Here is a 13,552-nt window from a genome sequence, read left to right on the forward strand (position 1 = left end):
TCTTGAACTCCTGACCTCAGGTGATCCGCCTGCCTTGGCCTCCCAAAGTGCTGGGATTACAGGCGTGAGCCACCATGCCTGGCTAAAAAATGAATTTTATTTTGGGAATCATTTTCTAATTTATGGCAGATATTACTTTCAAAAATAATACCACAGAACAACACAATCTAGGTCAATCTTAAAGACTGACAGGCTGAGCAAGGAATGATTTTATTTTTTGTAGGAGCTCCTTCTTTAAACTGTCAAGTATTAGGGCTCTGCCTTTTGTAGTGATTTCAGCCACCAAGTCATCGACAGTAACATGTTCTAGTCCTTTCTCTTTAATTACCTCTTAATGCAAAAGCAAAAAACATATCACTTAAAATCATTATCTTTACATTATCTTTATTAACTCATCCTTTCAGCCACATTCAATTAATTTAGCTCAGCAGCTTTTTCAGGCGTTCTCTTTCTCCGGTTTCTGTCAACTTTTGGTTAAGCCCTGCTCTCATATTCATCTTGCTAACCACACTTCCTGGACTTAGTCTTTTGAGAGAATGGTGAGTGGTACATCTGGCAGCTGAATGCCAGTTTGCCTGAATGCCATTAGTGACCTAGCTGGAGCTCTCCTGCCTTACAACAGAAGCTCATTAAAATTGCTGACTCAAGAGCTGTTTATCCTTGTCAGTGAGAAAAACCCACTCAGGGGTTCTATCTGCAGAACCCAGAACTAAACTGACCACTTCAGCTGAAGAAAACTGTTGAATTCATGGGGGTAAGGGAGAAAGAAGGTCGGATTATAGTTTATAGAAACCCTAGGTCTGGGGGCACATCTTCTCAGGATCTCTTAAGACTGTGCCTCAGGGAGGAAAAAAACAAACAAAAAGAAACCCTAGGTCTGGCAGTGCCCAGCCAGGCAAAACAGAAGCCTGACCTTTTCTTTGCTTCTGAGCATATTTTAGGGCCTTAGCCTGGTCAGGAACTTGATTGTCTGACATGTCTCTAAAACATCCTATCTTGAGTTGGTAGGATTTCTGAGCAGAAGTCCCAGATAGGATGAGTAAGCTTGGTACTCACCCAGCATCCTTGAACAACATGTCAATGATAGGACAGGGTGTTAAGCTTCATTATAAGGTTTCATTTCTTGAGAAAAGATTGTAGAACTACTGTCTTCTTGGGTTGAAACCTGAAAAGCAAGACTTGTCACTGGTGGTCTGCGCTGTTTGCCCTTTGTGTTTCTTCATAGGTCACTGAAATAAAAAGATCTGGGGTTTAGCCTGGCTGAGGTTCTGATTCCATCATCTTGGCCAAGGCATCTTCCCTCCGTGGCTGCTGTTTCCTCATCTGTAAATGAAGGGGTTGGATTACTTAGGGAGAAGTAAACTATGGCTTAAGCAGCCAAATCTGGCTCACCATTTGTTTGTTTATAATTGACTATTTCTTTTAGAGCAGTTTTCGGTTCATAGCAGAATCTAATAGAAAGTTCCTGTACATCTGGCCGGGCATGGTGGCTCAAGCCTGTAATCCCAGCACCTTGAGAGGCCGAGGCGGGTGGAGCACCGGAGGTCAGGAGTTTGAGACCAGCCTGGCCAACATGGCAAAACCCCGTCTCTACTAAAAGTACAAAAATTAGCCGGGTGTGGTGGCGCATGCCTGTAATCCCAGCTACTTGGGAGACTAAGGCAAGAGAATCACTTGAGCCTGGGAGGCAGAGGTTGCAGTGAGCCAAGATCACGCTACTGCACTCCAGCCTGGGTGACATAGTGAGACTCCATCTCCGAAAAAGAAAGAAAGAAAATTACTATGCATCCTTTGACCTCCACCCCCACGACCTGCTGCCCCCACTGTCAACATCCCCAGACGGAGTAGTCCATTTTTTACAAGGTACAATCCGTAAACCTACATTGACATCATTGTCACCCAGAATATCCATGGTTTACATTTTAGGGTTCACTCTTGGTGTTGTATTCTTTTTTTTTTGAGACAGAGTCTCACTCTATCGCCAGGCTGGAGTGCAATGGCACGATCTCGGCTCACTGCAACCTCTGCCTCCCAGGTTCGAGCGATCCTCCTGCCTCAGCCTCCTGAGTAGTTGAGACTACAGGTGTGCGCCACCACGCCCAGCTAATTTTTGTATTTTTAGTAGAGATGGGGTTTCACCATGTTGGCCAGGATGTTCTCGATCTCTTGACCTTGTGATCCGCTCGCATCGGCCTCCCAAAGTGCTGGGATTACACACGTGAGCCACTGTGCCCGCCTGGTGTTGCATATTCTATAGGTTTGGACAAATGTACAGTGACACGTATCTAACATGATATCCTACAGAATAGTTTAACCGCCCTAAAACTCAGTCTGCTTTTATAAAGTTTTATTGGAATACAGCCAGGCACATTCATTATGTAACGTTCGTGGCTGCTTTTGTACAACAATAGCAGAGTTGAGTAGTTGCAACAGAAACCATATGTCTCACAAAATGTAAAATATTTATAATGGGGCCTTTTACGGAAAGTTTTCCAATCTCTAGATGATTTCCAGGAAACTTCTAGAATCTGCAGTTTTCTTTTAGGCAGTTGTATATAGTTTCATATCTGGATACTTAGTTATTTGTTCTTCTTCATCCCACTCCTTTTCTCACTCTCTTGGGACCTCTCCTGTGTGCTGACATAGCTGCCACTGTCCCAGAGCAGAGGACTGTGACCCTGGATGTTGACGTGAACAACCGCACAGACCGGCTGGAGTGGTGCAGCTGTTATTACCATGGCAACTTTTCTCTGAACGCAGCCTTTGAGATCAAGCTGCACTGGATGGCGGTGACTGCAGCAGTACTCTTCGAGATGGTGAGAACCTTCATGCATGTTGTCAGGCCTTTGGCTCACCTCACAGTGGAGCATGGAGATGCTTGATAGAGATTCATGTCACTTTAATTTTTTAGTTCAGGCTCTTATTACCATTCATCGGGACTATTGGAATAACCTTTTTAAAAAATTTAAACATAGTAAAAATTTCAAGCAATCAAAAAGGGTAGAATCAGGGTTTCTTAGCCTTAGCAGTGTTGACATCTGAGGCCAGATAATTCTCTGTGGGGGAGTCCTGCACCTTATGGGAAACTGAGCAACAACCCTAGCCTCTACCCACTAAATGCTAGTAGCACAGCCCCAGGTGTGGTAATTAAAATGTCTCCAGATATTGCCACATGTCCCCAGGAAGGGGGAGTATTGCTCCCTGTTGAGAATCACTGGTTTAGAGTGAAAAGTAAGTCTGTTTCCCACTCTCATTCCCTGGGATCTACATCTGCTTTGTTGAGTAAACTTCCAGAGAGATTCTAAGCATGGACAAAATCACGTTACTTTTTTTTTTCAACAGAGATGGTAGCATTGGATGCATACTACTTACATTGCATTTTTTCTGTCACCTATGTGTTCCATGTCAGTACAAATAAATCTGCCTTGGGATTTTTTTTATTATTATTGTTACTGGGATTTTTGTTTGTTTTTGTTTTGCCTCATTGTTTTTAAGGGCTGGAGAGTTTTCTATTATTTGTTTACACCATAGTTAACCAGTCCCCTGTTAATAGACATCACTGCTTTGAACTCAGTGGTTCTTTACCTGGGCCGATTTTGCCATCTGGGATCATTTGGCAATATCTGAAGACAGAAAGGGGTGGCTGGGCATGGAGGCTCACGCCTTGGGAGGCCGAGGCAAGCAGATCACCCAAGGTCAGGAGTTCAAAACCAGCCTGGCCAACATGGTGAAACCCTGTCTCTACTGAAAATACAAAAATTACCCAGGCATGGTGGTGCACGCCTGTAGTCCCAGCTACTCGGGAAGCTGAGGCAGGGGAATCACTTGAACCTGGGAGATGGAGGTTGTAGTGAGCCGAGATCATGCTACTGCACTCCAGCCTGGGTGACAGAGTGAGACTTCATCTTAAAAAAAAAAGAAAAAAAAAAAGGCCGGGCGCAGTGGCTCACGCCTGTAATCCCAGGCCGAGGCAGGAGGATCACCTAAGGTTGGGGGTTCGAGACCAGCCTGACCAACATGGAGAAACCCCATCTCTACTAAAAATACAAAAAATTAGCCAGGCATGGTGGCGCACTGCCTATAATCCCAGCTACTCGGGAGGCTGAGGCAGGAGAATCACTTGAACCTGGGAGGTGGAGGTTGCAGTGAGCCGAGATCGCACCATTGCACTCCAGCCTGGGCAACAGAGCGAGAATCCATCTCAAAAAAAAAAAAAAAGAAAAGAAAAGAAAGAAAGGGGTGAGGGCAGGGTGGGTGCTACTGGCATCTAGTGGGTAGAGACCAGCAAAGCTGCTCATCATCCTGTAATGCATAGGGCAGCCCCTACAACAAAGAACAACCAGCCCAAGATGTCACAAGGGCCAAGGTTGAGAAGCCCTGTTTTAACTGGTCTTCCTGCCTGTCCTTTCTCCTTCTAGTTCATCCTGGCCTGCATCTGTAATCAGGCCATTCACTGCTCCTACACTAAGAAGCCATACCTGACCATCCCCCATCGCAGTGCTCACTCCTTAGCCAAGTTGTCAGTATCTTCCAGGAGAGCTCCTTAACCATCTTTATAGTCTGCCACTCCTTTTTATACGTTCTCCAATATAGCCAAAAAGAATATTTTTCTGTGGCTTCTACTGAATCTCGCTTCTCTCAACACCAGCCCAGCCATCTCTTCATACAACAGAGAACAGCTGGGAAGTTCAAAAAGAGTTTACTAAAAGCTAGGAGATAAGCAAAGAGAAATGAGTACAGCATGAGCCAGCAGGTTTTTTTTTTTTTTTGTCCAGAGCTCATAGGCTAAGTTTTGTCCCACAAAACATGGTATCCTGGGAAAGCAATTTTTCCGGGTCTCTGTCTGCCTCCACATGGCATTAACATCTTCAAGGACCCCTCCCTTGGAAAGACTCTCATCTGGGGAACATCCTTAAGGTCCAAATAAAAAAAGACAGCCCGCTGCTCATTCTGCTCAGCTCACAGAGGACACCAGCCCTTCCCCAGCTCACTGATACCAGCATGACCACTTCTTTCAGGTAAAACTAACTCTCTGACCCAGTAGGCATAAGCACTCTCCTTGCTGGCCCTACTAGATAAGCATATCCCAAAACAGCATGACCACAGCATTCATAGACACACACATATAGTTACAGTTGAGCAGGAAAGACAGTGTTCATTTCCTTAGAGGAATTTAGCAACTGTCTCCATAAAGTACACCTTTCACATCTTTTCATGTAAAACCCACTGAAAGCTGCTAATCTCTTTATTATTATTTTATTAAGCTTTTAAAACTTCAGTGTATGTAAGTTAATTATTATTTTAAGGCAATGTCCACATTTGTTAAAAATCAGATTTTATTGGGACAAATACTACATAAAACAAAAAGGTTTTTGACCAAGCCTTAGGAATTATTTCGGTCAAACAGAGATCTTGGCTTTTTGTTGTTATTTTTGCTATGAACGTTCCCTGAGAGAAAAGATAAGGGTGGTACCCTTTAATTTTTTACATAATCATTTGTTTAAGTCAAGCTATGTCCCAGCTGTATTTTTTTGGAAATAATACTTGACACAAAAATCATCTGTATGCCGGAGCCACATCAATCAACCTTTTTTTTTTTTTTTTAACATACATCATTTTTATGGTTAAAAAGAGTATCTCAAGATCTAGAAAATTGCCACTGTTCCCTAAGAAAATGTTATTGATGGTAGGTTTATCTTTTTGCCCCAGTAACTTTTGTTCTTATCTTTGGACAGATAGGATTTGGGAGTCTGCCAGAGAGTGGCTCTTACTCTGTCAGGTCAGGGCTTACCATTATCAGAAGCCACCGTGGTCATTTCCCCCCATCTGTCACATTTCTCTCAGCCAGCCTGAGTGAGTTGTTTTCCTATCTGATACTTTGAACTTATTAAATTCCTGGTAAAGTACAAAATTAGGCTGGGCACAGTGGCTCATGCCTATAATCCTAGCATTTGGGAGGCTGAGGCTAGCGGATCACCTGAGTCAGGAGTTCGAGACCATGCTGGCCAAGTGGCAAAACCCCGTCTCTACTAAAAATACAAAAATTAACTGGATGTGGTAGTGCACGCCTGTAGTCCCAGCTACTCAGGGGTCTCAGGCGGGAGAATTGCTTGAACCTGGGAGGCGGAGGTTGCAGTGAGCTGAGATCTGGCCACTGTACTCCAGCCTGGGCAACAGAGCAAGACTGTCTAAAAAAAAAAGGACAAAATTAGAAGGACTTAACCTCTATCCTGTGACCTTTCTCCAACATCCCCTAGAATGGGAAGGATTTCAACTCTCTGCAGACCGTTCTTTCTAAAAGAAACACCGAAGGTGCAGAAGTTTGGGCCGTAAAGAGGAGCTGTGTGCTTAGCTCACAGTTTTTCTAGTATTTGTCAGGATGTTAAACTGCATTTTTGCCTGTCCAGGACCAATTTGCAGTCAGCAAACATGAATAAATGAGCATGCAAATCAATATGCATGCTGCCTTTCTGGCGGGTTTGCTCCTTGGGAAGTATTTTCTCTTGTTTGAAAGAACTTGGAGATAATATTGTTTGTTTCTGTACTTTCCACCAGGTCCAAGGTTGGCATCGGAAAGCCACCTCCTGTGGCTTCTTGTTGGTCCCAGTTTTGGAGGGGCCTTTTGCACTGCCCAGTTACCTGTATGGTGACCCCCTTCGTGCCCAGCTCTTCATCCCACTCAACATCAGCTGCTTGCTCAAGGAGGGCAGTGAGCACCTGTTTGATAGTAAGAAATACTCCCTTCTGGAGGTTCTGTCTCAACCAGTAAGACCCCGTACCTAACAAGGACACCACTCTGGGTATCCAGTCAACACAGACTAGGGAAAAGGGATAGCCTTCCAACAAGGGCCCAAAAGGATCAAGGTTCTAAAGGATCCTGGTTCTTGACTTAGTGGCTGGATAACTCTGGACAAATCATTTCATGTCTCTGAGTCTCGAATTCCTTATTCCTAAAATGAGAGTGTCTAGAGCTGCCTGGAGCAAAGTGGTGGGTGGGAGAGGGCGCTAAACTCTAAATCACAGGCAGCACTGGTGTTCTCCCGCGCTCTCCTTTCATATGCTCCAGCCTAACTGGTTTGGGCTGCAGGGATTTAAACCTCACGGGAGACTTGCATATGCTATTTCGTGCAAAAAGGCCAGGAAAGGGAGGGCATGAAAAGCAAAACAGGAAACAGCATCCTTTTGTGCAAAGCTGTGGCGTGTCAGCCTCTGGAACGGTGCATGTGACTCAAGTCATGCATCTCAGGGAAGACAAAGCAGGATCAGAGGATGATAGCAGGACCCAAATCAGAGCCTTTCCCTCTGGGAAAGGTTTTCAATCAGAAAGAGAGTACCCAGGGTCAGCCTGGACCTGCTGCTCCACCCCAGAGCCCAGAATCCTGAGGGCAGGTTTAGGACAGATCAAAGACGAGCTGAGCTGTACTTGACACAGCATATAGCTTTTTATTACCAAGTGCTCATCGCGGATGCACATATAAATAGCTCCTACAAAGCTTTCGATGAGTTCACAGATGATCTTTTTTAAAACGCAAAGCTAGGGTTGATGCTGATACGTCAGGAACCCTGAGGTTTCTCAGGTATAAAGATTAGAACTGTGAAGGAAATAATGTTTGACGTAAGAGAGATGCTTTCTTCTTGTGCCCTTGTAAGTCTGTGTCGTGATCAGCGGCAGAGAACCGGCCCAAAAGACAAGGAGATCTCCTCAGGTGGATTAGGCCAAGCTAAGTATTCCTGCAGTTTCCATGTGACAGGCTGCCCTCACGGTGCAAACAGCTTTTTTTCCAAAAGCCCATCCGTGTATTTTTTGTTTACAGTTTGGAAGATTTTTTTTATAGACACAATGTTCTAAGTGATAACTGGGGTCCCAAGCAAGCCCCACAGAGGCCCTACGTGCTGGAGGCTATAGACTGGGACACACAGAGCTTACAAAGCCCCCTTGAAACACACATGTTCTTGTTTAACCTCACAGTGGTGTGGCTGAGAGAGGACCATTTATGCAGTCCTGAAATGCCGGATGATTGTGTTCATATGGGGCAGTTTTAAGCCAAGCAGCTCCTGGTACTATTGTTTTTATTATGTTGAGGGAACAGAGAGATCTTCCCCCGACGCTGTCCAAAGACTCTTTGGGGGTTTTCCACCTTTGCTATAACAGCACAGGATTGCCCACAGGGCTGGTGTTGGAGGACATTTTTGTGCAAGTTGTTTTTCCCTGCCAGTTGTAACTCCGACTTCAAGACCAGCAGCCTCTGTTGGTTGCCATGGTTACAGCTGCAGAAAGGGTCCCAGTTTAGAGGAATAAGGATTTGAGTCTAAAAATCAATTTTCTTGCTTCTGTGCCTCTTCTCTTTTTGTTCTTGCCATTTCCTGTAGCAGCAAATTCAAAATCTGACAAGAATGTGCTGTGTGCGTGGATTTTCTCTGTTTAAAGCCAAAGTCTTTTTTGCTTTTTGCCCCTTTTTTTTTTTTTTTTTTCTTTTCGTGACGGAGTCTCGCCCTGTCACCCAGGCTGGAGTGCAGTGGCATGATGTCCTCTCACTGCAACCTCCGCCTCCTGGGTTCAAGTGATTCTCCTGCCTCAGCCTCCTGAGTAGCTGGGATTACAGGCACACGCCATTCATGCCCAGGTAATTTTTTTTGTATTTTTGTAGAGATGGGATTTCACCATGTTGGCCAGGAAGGTCTTGAATTCCTGACCTCAGGTGATCTGCCCGCCTCGGCTTCCCAAAGTTCTGAGATTACAGGCGTGAGCCACTGTGCCTGGCTTTTTGCTCTTTAGTTGCCCTGAATCCTCAAATCCATCCCAGGTAGAAAATTCCAAATGTGGAAAGATTAGCAAAACCACCGCAGGCACTCTTGTCTTTGGGATGGCTGTGCAATTACCACCCCAGGCCTCAGCACCTCCTCCCTGAGAGCAGCCCCGGCTCTGTCCTCTGGTGCTGTGCGACAGCCTTCCCCAGCCCTCCACCCTTCCCCTTCCACTCTTGGTCCTCAGCAACAGCCTTGCAGAAGGCATGAGGCTGGACTAACAAAGTGGGTTATGGAGGAGGGGACTTATCTTTTCTGCTCTCCTCCCCAACTGATTACTCTTCAAACTTTTATTTTATTTTACTTTATTTTAGTTTTTTTGAGATGGAGTCTTGCTCTGTCGCCCAGGCTGGAGTGCAGTGGCGCAATCTCAGCTCACTGCAACCTCCGCCTCCTGGGTTCAAGTGAGTCTCCTGCCGCAGCCTCCCGATTACCTGGGATTACAGGCATGCGCAACCACGCCCAGCTAATTTTTGTACTTTTAGTAGAGACGGGGTTTCACCATGTTGGCCAGGCTGGTCTCAAACTCCTGACCTCAGGTGATCCGCCCACCTCAGCCTCCCAAAGTGCTGGGATTACAGGTGTGAGCCACCACACCTGGCCCAAATTTTTATTTTTACATTTATTTGCTTCAATTTTCCTACCGCCAAAATGGAGCTTATAATATTTGACCTTTCTTGTGGGAAGATTGGTAATACAAAAAAGTGGGGGTGCGCCGAGTGTAGTGCCTCACGCCTATAATCCCAGCACTTTGGGAGGCCGAGGCAGGCGGATCACCTGAGGTCAGCAATTCAAGACCAGCCTGGCTGACATGTTGAAACCCCGTCTTTACTAAAAACACAAAAATTAGCTGGGCGCTGTGGCACATGCCTGTAATCCCAGCTACTCGGGAGGCTGAGGCAGGAGAAACGCTTGAGCCTGGGAGGCGGAGGTTGTGGTGAGCCGAGATCGTGCCATTGCACTCCAGCCTGGGCAACAAGAGCAAAACTTCATCTCAAAAAAAAAAAAAAAAAAAAAAAAAATTGGGGGTGGTTGTTGTTCCTTAGAAGCAGCTTACATGGTCCGGGCACAGTGGCTCATGCTTGTAATCCCAGCACTTTGAGAGGCAGAGGCAGGAGGATCACTTGAGGCCAGGAGTTTGAGACCAGCTTGGACAACATAGTGAGATGCCATTTCTACAAAAAGATTTAAAAATTAAAAAAATTTAAAAATGTAGAAATTAGTTGGGGCCGGGCACGGTGGCTCACGCCTGTAATCCCAGCACTTTGGGAAGCCGAGGCAGGCAGATCACTTGAGGTCAGGAGTTCAAGACCAGCCTGGCCAACATGGTAAAACCCCATCTCTACTTAAAATACAAAAATTAGCTGGGTGTGGTGGCATATGCTTCTAATCCCAGCTACTCGGGTGGGAGGCTGAGGCATGAGAATCACTTGAACCCGGCAGGCCGAGGTTGCAGTGAGCTGAGATCGCACCACTACATTCCAGCCTGGGCGACCAAGCAAGACTCTCCCTCAAAAAAAAAAAAAAAAAAATTAGTTGGCCATAGTGGTGCATGCCTGTGGTCCTAGCTACTTGGGAGACTAAGGTAGGAGGATCACTTGAGCCCAGGAATTCAAGGCTGCAGTGAGCTATGACCATGGCAACTAACATGCATTTACAGTTTATCTTCTGTTTGTACTTTAATATCGTGCTCCTTTCAGCTTTGAGTATAAGAAGTCATTCGAATGAGCCTTATATTGAGTTCTGGTAGCTCACACTGACTACTGAGGACTCCAACTTCCTAGACCCAGCTATAGCTTGGGGGAAGGGATGGTGTGAACACATAGCTGTCCTTTCTTTGACCCTTGGGATGGAGGCCAGTCTTTCCCAAAGGGTGTAGTATGGAGAAGCAGAGGTTAGGCTCAAGGGGACTGATTGCCAAGAGTAGTAAAGGGTACAGAAGACTGGCCCAGAGAGAATTACAAACCTTGTGATCACAACCCACTATTTATTCTTATTTTCCTTTCAGGCTTTGAACCGGAAACGTACTGGGATCGAATGCACCTCTTCCAGGAAGCCATTGCACACAGGTTTGTCCCTTAGCAAGTGTGAAGAGTGGGAAGGAAATCAGCGTTTATCTTGAATAGCAGTTACCAAAGTGAAACCCATTTTTTTATTCCTAGAGAAAGGGATCTATTCCACCAATGGCAAATTCACTGCTTATCTCCAACAGGACTCTTTACATTGGTTTTTGAGATAAGTGCTGCCTCCCTGGTTCCTGTAGCTGTTGTTTGTCAGACGTCATTATTTTCTTCTTCCAGTTGAGTGGAGAACATAGAACTCTCTCCTTAGCCTCCAACAAGACCCTAGGCCAAGCTATTCCGGAAATAATATAAAATGAAAAATTTAAAAATGTGTCAAGAGCCCAACACAGGTTGAAAAGACAATGAATGGTTAAAAAGCAATAGATGAGTCTATAGATATTTCTTGGCACCTAATATGTGTGCCAGGGAAAGCCTGTCCTAGACTCCACTGTCTCCCCTTAGACCAGTCCAACTGACTGTGTTGTCTCCAAACATCACCAGCCTGGTATCTGATGGCCACTTCGTGTTAGTCATGGTAAAAACAAAGCCCCTTGCTCTTGCTTCAGTAATCCTCTCATTACACCTTCTCCAGTATCCTGTCATCTCCTTATTATATATATATACTTATATATACTCATACTCACTACCACAGGACTATTTAGCCTCTCATACCCATGATGGCCCCAGCTTACCTTAGACCTTCGTCTAAGGTCTACCCCTTCACAGACCTACCTCAGGTGCTTAGCAAAGACTGTGGAATGAAGGCAAGGGTGGCTGATTTCCTCCTTCCACTAACAGTGGGTGGTGCAGATTCAGGGCAGAAGGTAGAGAGTGCAGCAGTCAGTGGGAAAGGGCCTTGATGTAGGAAGCAGACAGGCCTTATCCACTCCCACCTCCACCAGCATCTGGCTGAGGAACCATGAGCAATTCTGGAACTGGTGAGCCTCCATTTTCTTACCCCTCACGGGGAAGCTGGGAGGGTTCTCTGATGTTCTGGAGAGCCTGGTGAGCACCTAGTGAGCCCTCAGTAGACAGCAATCACCAGGGAGGACCCTGCTAACTCACGAGTTTCTAAGTAGCTCTCACCCTACTTGCCCTGCTGGTGGGATATCACTCAGAACGTGGCCTTTATTTGTTAAATCTGCTTTTTTCCTTCACTGCATCTTCCTCCTGATCCCCCTCAGTCCAGATCCTGGTCATATCTTCCCAGGAACTATTGTACTTTCCTCCTCAGCCAGATTTTTCTACCACAGATACCCTCACCTGTTTTCTAACCAGTCCTCTGCATCATTGTACCAGTGTGCTGCAGTGTGCTCCTTACCTAAACCCCCCACCTTCCACACCTGAACCCCCACCTTCTGTACCTATACCTTCCACACCTAACCCCCCTCAACCTTCCACACCTAAACCCCCCTACCTTCCACACCTAAACCCCCCAACTTTCCACACATAAACCCCCCACCTTCCACACATAAACCCCCCACCTTCCACATAAACTCCCTCCACCTTCCACACGTAAACCCCCACCTTCCACACCTATTCCCCCCACCTTCCATACCTAAACCCCCCCACCTTCCACACCTAAACCCCCCCACCTTCCACACCTAAACCCCCACCTTCCACACCTATTCCCCCCACCTTCCACACCTAAACCCCCACCTTCCACACCTAAACCCCCCCACCTTCCACACCTAAACCCCCACCTTCCACACCTAAACCCCCCCCTTCCACACCTAAACCCCCCCACCTTCCACACCTAAACCCCCCAACCTTCCACACATAAACCCCCCTCCACCTTCCACACCTAAACCCCCCTACCTTCCACACCTAAACCCCCCAACCTTCCACACATAAACCCCCCACCTTCCACACATAAACCCCCTCCACCTTCCACACATAAACCCCCTCCACCTTCCACACGTAAACCCCCACCTTCCACACCTATTCCCCCCACCTTCCACAACTAAACCCCCCCCACCTTCCACACCTAAACCCCCACCTTCCACACCTAAACCCCCACCTTCCACACCTAAACCCCCCCACCTTCCACACCTAAACCCCCACCTTCCACACCTATTCCCCCAACCTTCCATACCTAACCCCCCCCACCTTCCACACCTAAACCCCGCTACCTTCCACACCTAAACCCCCACCTTCTATACCTCCACCTTCCACACCTAAACCCCCCACCTTCCATACCTAAACCCCACACCTTCCACATCTAAATCCCCCACCTTCCACACCTAAACCCCCACCTTCTGTACCTCCACCTTCCACACCTAACCCCCTCCCACCTTCCACCCCTAAACCTTCTATACCACCTCTATACCTCCATCTTCCACATCTAAACCCCCCGCCTTCCACACCTAAACCCCTCCACCTTCCACACTTAAACCCCCCCCCACCTTCCACACCTAAACCCCGCTACCTTCCACACCTAAACCCCCACCTTCTATACCTCCACCTTCCACACCTAAACCCCCCTACCTTCCACACCTAAGCCCCTCCACCTTCCACACCTAACCCCCCACCTTCTTTACCTCCATCTTCCACACCTAACTTCCCCGCTAAACCCCTTCACCTTCCACACCTAAACCCCCACCTTCTGTACCTCCACCTTCCACACCTAAACCCCCACCTTCTGTATCTCCACCTTCCACACTTAACCTCCCCCCACCTTCCAC

The 13,552-nt window shown here is 46.7% G+C and overlaps 1 protein-coding gene and 1 pseudogene across 15 annotated transcripts in view; one reads left to right on the top strand and one right to left on the bottom strand.

The window, feature by feature from the left end:
- Positions 1 to 13,552, top strand: part of DEPDC5 (DEP domain containing 5, GATOR1 subcomplex subunit) — a 161,697-nt gene that overhangs the window by 140,159 nt on the left and 7,986 nt on the right. For 13 of the 15 annotated variants that reach the window (XM_063663209.1, XM_054470437.2, XM_063663207.1 and 10 more), the window contains 3 exons: positions 2,647 to 2,816; positions 6,556 to 6,727; positions 10,814 to 10,874. In XM_063663209.1, coding sequence (XP_063519279.1) covers positions 2,647 to 2,816; positions 6,556 to 6,727; positions 10,814 to 10,874 — 403 coding nt within the window. Of the gene's footprint in view, positions 1 to 2,646; positions 2,817 to 6,555; positions 6,728 to 10,813; positions 10,875 to 13,552 lie in introns of those variants that run through there. The other 2 variants (XM_063663220.1, XM_063663221.1) reach the window with 1 other exon arrangement.
- On the bottom strand, positions 179 to 1,076 carry LOC129023641 (transcription and mRNA export factor ENY2-like; annotated as a pseudogene).

Source organism: Pongo pygmaeus, chromosome 23 (genome assembly GCF_028885625.2).
Source record: "Pongo pygmaeus isolate AG05252 chromosome 23, NHGRI_mPonPyg2-v2.0_pri, whole genome shotgun sequence".
Taxonomy (NCBI): domain Eukaryota; kingdom Metazoa; phylum Chordata; class Mammalia; order Primates; family Hominidae; genus Pongo; species Pongo pygmaeus.